General features: G+C 46.0%; 1 protein-coding gene across 1 annotated transcript in view; it reads left to right on the top strand.

Annotated features, from left to right (window-relative positions):
• TRIM2 (tripartite motif containing 2) overlaps window positions 1-7,404 on the top strand; it is a 128,288-nt gene that overhangs the window by 90,059 nt on the left and 30,825 nt on the right. The window contains exon 7 of the mRNA XM_010840799.1: window positions 1-493. Within this exon, the coding sequence (XP_010839101.1) occupies window positions 1-493 (493 nt within the window). The remainder of the gene's footprint in view (window positions 494-7,404) is intronic.

The raw sequence follows: 7,404 nt of genomic DNA, 5'->3' as shown, positions 1-7,404 counted from the left end.
CACAACCTCGGGACGATCTTAACCACCAACGCCGTTGCCTCAGAGACAGTGGCCACGGGCGAGGGGCTGCGGCAGACCATCATCGGGCAGCCCATGTCTGTTACCATAACAACCAAGGACAAAGACGGCGAGCTGTGCAAAACGGGCAACGCCTACCTCACGGCGGAGCTGAGCACGCCCGACGGCAGCGTGGCCGATGGGGAGATCCTGGACAACAAGAACGGCACGTACGAGTTCCTGTACACCGTGCAGAAGGAGGGCGACTTCACGCTGTCGCTGCGGCTCTACGACCAGCACATCCGCGGCAGCCCGTTCAAGCTGAAGGTGATCCGCTCGGCGGATGTGTCCCCCACCACCGAGGGCGTGAAGCGGCGAGTGAAGTCCCCTGGCAGCGGCCATGTGAAGCAGAAGGCTGTCAAGAGGCCCGCCAGCATGTACAGCACCGGGAAGCGAAAAGAGAACCCCATCGAAGACGACCTGATCTTCCGAGTGGGTAAGGGGCGGGCGGCGTTGCGGCCGCATGCCGGATTTTGCTTGGCTCAAGGCGGGACTGGGGAAGTGTCGACTTGCAACTTGGCAGGTCGCAGCTCGGGCTGATGGTGTGGGAGATAAACTGGTGTATTTTATTAGGTGAGCTCATGCAGGCTTCTTCTCCGGAGGATGTTTGTGTCCTCTTCCTTCTCCTGCTCCCTGTTCCCTCCTCCTTCCCTTCTCTCTCTTCCTCCCTCCCCTCCCTCTTTCTTCCCCTCCTTCTCCTCCCCTTCACCACGCCAGCGCTCCTATTTATTATGGAAAATCAGAAGCTGAAAATAAGCAAAAAGAGAGTTAGAAAAATACAGCACTCATAATCTGGACTTTTTTTTTGGTAGCAGTTTTTTTTTTTTTTCTCTTTTTAGCTTTTTATTTCATGTTTGAATGTAGGTGATTAACAATGTTAGTTTCGGGTGTACAGCAAAGTGATTCAGTTACATATATACATGTATCTATCTATTCTTTTCAGATTCTTTTATTACATAATACTGAACACAGTTCCCTTTGCTATACTGTAGGTCCTTTTTGGTTATCCATTTTAAATATAACAGTGTGTACATAATCTTCACATTTTAAAGGAAATGTTGGCAATCTTTCCCCCACCATGGGAATAATGTCTTTAGAGTTCTTCTGCCTAACCCAAAGGCAGAGACATGCTTCTATCAGATAACTTCATGGTTTCTCTGGAATGTGCCAGCGCAGGAGGTAACTGTGGGCAGAGGGTCTGATGCTTGTCACTGCTTCCACATTGTAAGACCTGGGGACAAGGGGCATGGTGCATTGCAAGCTGTGGTTATGTCCATTTGCGTGTAGCTGGAGAGCAGCCTCAAGAGGAGAGGGTGGGTGGAAACCTGGAGAATAGAATGGGGTTGGGATGGAAGCAAGAAGGCTTAGGATGAGCCAAGAGATTTGGGAATGCAAATTGTCCTTCCCTTGTCAGCTTTATTGCCTCCAGTTTTTTTTTACGCTGTTTATTTTCTAAACAAACTAAATGTAAACAACCACTACTTTACTAATTCTTTTATTATATATTAAAATTTTCTTTTTTATTTTGTGGCATGCCACGTGGCATGTGAGATCTAGTTAGCTGACCAGGTATCGAACCCAGGCCCCCTGCATTGATAGCATGGAGTCTTAAGCATTGGACAGCCAGGGAAGTCCTCACAATTTGATAATTCTTAAGAAAAAAAAAGTCTGTATGTTAGCTACTGTATCCAAAAGTGGCTCCCACTTGCTTCTCTTTCTGCCTCTTTGGTCCTCCACTGCAATATCTCTAAAAAGGTCTTTAAGCTATGGCCACTGACACAGGCAGAAAAACAGTTCTGTGGTTCAGACAGATTGGGGAAAGTTTAGCTTAAGTGAGGGAAACAGATTTTTTTTTTTTTGGCCGAAGTACCTTCAGAATCTGCTAACGTGCACTGCAAGTCTCACAGGCAGTGGAGGGATAATAGGCAGCATTTCCAAGCTCTTCTGACCATAGCACTTCTCCTGTGGACATCTTGGGAAAATAAGGCTCCTTGGAACATTCTTGGGCAAGAGCTGCTCCACTTATTATTCATTCCTCTTTATTATTTAATACTCTATATTGTTTACTATTCTTTAGGATAAGTCTTGGTAAAGACTGTGACATAGCAAGCAGGCTGCCTTCTCAGCGTGTGGAGACCCTGGTCCATTCACGGCCATTTGTGCGGTTGGGTGCAGAGGCTGTTGAGACACCTGCCAAAGCAGAGGGGGTGGGCTGGGTGGCATAGGATTGGAGCTACCCAGGCCTGCCACTCCGGTTCTGCCACTTGCTTCAACTTTGGGCAGGTCTCCCAGCTTCCCTGGGCTTCAGTTTCCATGTCCATAAAAAGAAAAGATAAAAATATCTGCTTCTCAGAACTGTTCAAAGTTCCAAGCTTAATGCCTGGCATATTGGAAGAGCTAAATCATCCACAGCCATTGTTTTTGCATGAGCTGTTATTAAGGCTGTTAGACGTTCCCTGCTGCCTTTTCTTCTAAAACAATTGACCCTGCTGCTCCCCGTTGATCTGCATCAAGAGCAAACTCAGTCTTGCATTTGGAATCTCCCCTCCCCCAGCCGAGTTCCTGGGTCCGCTTCCCAGGCAGTGTGCAGAGTGGCGAGAGGGCCGGATCTGGGCCTGATTCTCATTCTCCCTTCTTAACCCAGTTTCCTCCGGTAACATACAGGGAATGAAATCTTAGCTAATTCTTAAGGTTGCCGTGGGGGTGAAACAAGCAGGAATTCTTAGGGCTGGCCTTTGCCTATGTGCAGTAACTGCTGAGTTAAAGATGGCCGTCCTTTTACTATTTTCAATTGTCACCATTCCACCTATGAGTCTCACCCGAGGAAAGAGACATGTCTCTTAGGGGTTTTTCCCCCGGTTATATTGTGAATGCCCAGCCCCGCCCCAGGGGAAGGGGATCCCCTCTTCTCCCCTCCTACCCATTGAGACACTCACCCTTGGAGATTCACTGGTGCTGGGGGGAAGGTGTTTAAATGTTTAGACATTTGTGAGGCACTTAGCACAGTCCCTGCATATAGCACTAAGTCCACTAAGTTTGTTAATGAAGTAAAGGTGATGTCTAAGTTTGCTACGGCCGCCGTAACAATACCACAGACTGTGTGGCAAACTGGAGGAGACTGATTTTCTCCCAGTTCTGGAGGCTAAAAGCCCAGGCTCAAGGAGGCGGCGGGCTCGGTTTCCCCGAAGGCCTCTCCGCCTGCTTGTTGCTTTGCCCTCTGAAGGTTCCCCCTGTGCTCACACACTCCTGGTGTTTCTCCCTCTTCTCATAAGGACACCAGTCATCCTGGATTAGGGCCTTGCTTTAAGTTAATCACCTCTAAAGATCTTAACTCCAAAAGCAGTTCCATTCTGAGGTACTGGAGGTTGAGACTGGACTTCAGCATATGAATTTTGTGGAGATACAGTTCAGCTTATAACAGATATGTAAGGGCAGATACATGACAGATATGCTGTGTATATACCTGAACACCTGTGTGTATTTGTGAAGGTGAACTACTACTTTCTGGATAATAGAAAAGGTCTTCCAGGGTAGTTTTGACTTACATTTTCCCTCTTGTCCCTCGTCACCCAGCCCCTAGTTAAATGAGCTTCTGCTGTGTGCCCGACACATGGCTGGGCAGCGATGTAGAGAGAGGGATCAGAGCCTGACCTAGGGGAGGCCACACTCCAGAAGGGGACAGACATGACGGATGTGGTGCCTTCAGAAGGAGCACCTTCAGAGGTAGGCGGGATGGGGAGGCTGACAGGTAGCTGGGAGTTAAGGAAGGTTCTAGAGATGACACCTAAACCTAAGCCAGCTTTGAAGGACAAAGAGTCTGCCAGTTAGGAGGAGGAAAGGGGAGATATAGGTGAAGGGGAAGAAGATCAGACACTGAGTAGTTCGAAGAACCAAAATGATTCCATTATCTGAAGCATGAAATAAAGTGAAGAGAGCAAAGTTCTGTTTCCTTGCTAAGCAGAAACTTTGATCTGTATACCTGTGTTTCCCATAAACCACTTGAGTTCCTTGGGGTGCTTGGCAAAAATGAGAATTGCTGGATTCCAAGCTGCATTTACAGAATCAGAATCTCTGGGGAAGGGACCAGGAATCTGCATGCCTCCAGCTCCACAACTCTTCTACGCACTGAGGTTTGAGAAGCACTGAGGTTTGAGAACCGTCTCTGTGTGGATGAACGGGAGGGCGCTGAACAGTGTGGTGTGATGTGGTGACTAACTGAGATACTGATTTCCAGAGAGCCTAGGGATCTACTTGCAGTGTTCCCCCGGAGGGAGGGGCCTGCTTCCTGTTACAGCAGTCACGTGACCTGTTAAAAGTGCTAGGATTGAGTGATGCAGCGAGTGGAGAGGAAATGCAGATTCCTAACATCCTTAGGCGGAGAAGGCAATGGCACCCCACTCCAGTACTCTTGCCTGGAAAATCCCATGGATGGAGGAGCCTGGTAGGCTGCAGTCCATGGGGTCACAAAGAGTCGGACACGACTGAACGACTTCCCTTTCACTTTTCACTTTCATGCGTTGGAGAAGGAAATGGCAACCCACTCCAGTGTTCTTGCCTGGAGAATCCCAGGGAGGGGGAACCTGGTGGGCTGCCGTCTCTGGGGTCTCGCAGAGTCGGACACAACTGAAGCGACTTAGCAGCAGCAACATCCTTAGGAGGGAGCAGGCAGGAGTTTAGGACCCAGCTGAGCTTCTGGCCGTTTGACTCCAGTGATGCAGGAATGCGGGCTTGAAGAGTGAATGGTCAAGGCTGTGGGCGTGGGGGCTGGATGGCCCCGGTTCCAGCCCCAGCAGCGCCACTTTCACAGCCACACAACCAGGGAAGTTCCTTCATCTCCAGTGGCCTCTCCCCTACCCTCCTGCCTCTGGTAACCACAAGTCTGATCTCTTTTTGTGAGTTCTGTTTTGTTTTCATTTTATTTATTTACTATTTTTGGCTGCACTGGGTCTTCATTGCTGCTCAAGGGGTTTCTCTAGTCGTGACAAGCAGACACCACTCCCTAGGTGTGGTGCACAAGCTTCTCATTGCTGTGGTTTCTCTTGTTGCAGAGCACAGGCTCTAGGGACGTGGGCTCAGGAGTTGCCACACTCAGGCCCCAGAGCCTGGGCTCAGGAGCTGTGGCTCCCAGCCTTAGTGGCCCTGCAGCATGTGGGATCTTCCCAGACTGGGGATCGAACCTCTGTCCCTGTATTGGCAGGAGGATTCTTACCCACTGTACCACCAGGGAAGTCCTGTTTTATTTTGCTTTAGATTTCACGTGTAAGTGAGATCATACAGTACTTGTCTTTGTCTCACTGACTTCAGTTAGCATAATGCATTCAAGGTCCGCCCATACTGTTGCAAATGGTAGGATTTTCTCTCTTTTATGTCTGAATAGTAGTCACACTATTGAACCAGACATGGAACATACCCAGAAGTGGAAAAGCTGGATCATACGGTAGTTCTATTTGTACTTTTCAAAGATCCTTTATCCGGTTTTTCCATAGTGGCTTTACCAGTTTACCAAGAGGGCACGAGGACCAGCAGTCCACATCCACGACCGTTTGTTTAATTTGGGCCGGCTCTTCATTGCAGCGTGAGGGATCTTTAGCTGAGCATGCCACCATGCTTTGTCTCTTGTCTTTTGATGGTGACCATTTTAACAGGCATGAGGGGCGTCTTATTGTGGTTTTGCTTTGCATTTCCCTGATCGCTGTGATCTTGAGCTTCTTTTCATGTGACCTTTGTGACTGTGCTTTGGAAAAATATCTATTCAGGTCTTTCCCCCAGTTTTTAATTGGGTTATTTGGGTTTTTGCTGTTCAATTGTGTAAGTTCTTTCTATATTTTGGATATTAACCCCTTATTAGATGCATAGTTTGAAATATTTCTTCCCATTCCATTTTTTGTTTTTTCACATTGCTGATGGTTTCTTTTGCTCGCTAACAAAAACTTTTTAGTTTGATATGGTCCTGCTTGTTTATTTTTGCATTCTTTGCTTATGCCTTAGGTATCCTATCCAAAAAATCTTCACCAAGGCTCATGTCAGGGAGCTTTATTCCTGTGTTTTCTTCTAGGAAGAAATAAGACCTGATTTCAGGACTTATATTTAAATCTTTAATCCCTTTCTAGTTAACTTTTGTCTATGATGGAAGACACAGGTCCAGTTTCATTCTTTTATGTGAGTATTCAGTTATCCGGGCACTATTTGTTGAACCAATGTCTTTTCTTGGCTCCTTTGTCAAAATATTGGTTGACTGTGTATATTTGGGTATTTTTTCTGGGCTCAATTCTGTCCTGGTCTATTGGTTTTTAAAGCCAGTACCATACTATTTTGATTTCAATAGCTTTATATTATAGCTTGAAATCAGGGGATGTGAGGCCTCCTGTTTTGTACCCCTTCCTCAGAATTTCTTTGACTATCCAGGGTCTTTTGTGGTTCCGTATAAATTTTAGGAGTGTTTTTTCAACATCTGTAAAAAATACCATTGGACTCTTGATAGAGATTGTGTTGAATCTATAGATGTTGTTTGGTAGTATTGACATTTTAATAATATTAATTCTTCCAATCCATGAATATGGAATATCTTTCCACTTTGTGTCTTTTTCAATTTCTTTCATTAATATCTTGTAGATTTCAGATAAGAAATCTTTCAGTTCCTTAGTTAAATTTATTTTTAAGTACTTTATTGTTTTTGATGCTATTATCAGTGGAATCAAGTTCTTTGTTTCTTTTTCAGAAAATTCATTGTTAGTGTATGGAAATGCTACTGAATTTTGTATGTTAATTTTATATCTGCAGCTTTACTGAATTCATTGATATCAGCCATGAAAGGAGCTCTTACACTGTAGAAAGGGCTAGTGGTAGAAATCAGAGCTCCTCCCCAGCCCTACAGCTCTTGACCCTCATGAACCAAATTACCAGGACAACATATAATCATCCTTAGCTTTGAAGGAATGGAGGCTCGGGAGAGCCCGAGTAGGAACCAAGCCACCTGTGACTCTGAGGCCTCTGCCTTTTTAATTGCACAGTAATTCCTCTTCATCTGAAATGTCCTTCAATTTCCGCAGTTTTCCAAAGTTGAGATACTTGACACCTCCCACACGTGAAAATGTAACATACGCCCACAGTGAGTGAATTATAGTCTTACTCTTCCTGATGTTCAAGCTGGTTTTAGAAAAGGCAGAGGAACCAGAGATCATATTGCCAACATCTGCTGGATCATGGAAAAAGCAAGAGAGTTCCAGAAAAACATCTATTTCTGCTTTATTGACTAGGCCAAAGCCTTTGACTGTGTGGATCACGATAAACTGTGGAAAATTCTGAAAGAGATGGGAATACCAGACCACCTGATCTGCCTCTTGAGAA

The sequence above is a fragment of the Bison bison genome, unplaced genomic scaffold, assembly GCF_000754665.1.
Source record: "Bison bison bison isolate TAMUID 2011002044 unplaced genomic scaffold, Bison_UMD1.0 scf7180017864146, whole genome shotgun sequence".
Lineage (NCBI taxonomy): Eukaryota > Metazoa > Chordata > Mammalia > Artiodactyla > Bovidae > Bison > Bison bison.
Note: the sequence above shows the minus strand (reverse complement) of the source record. Positions and strands in the feature narration are given on the sequence as shown.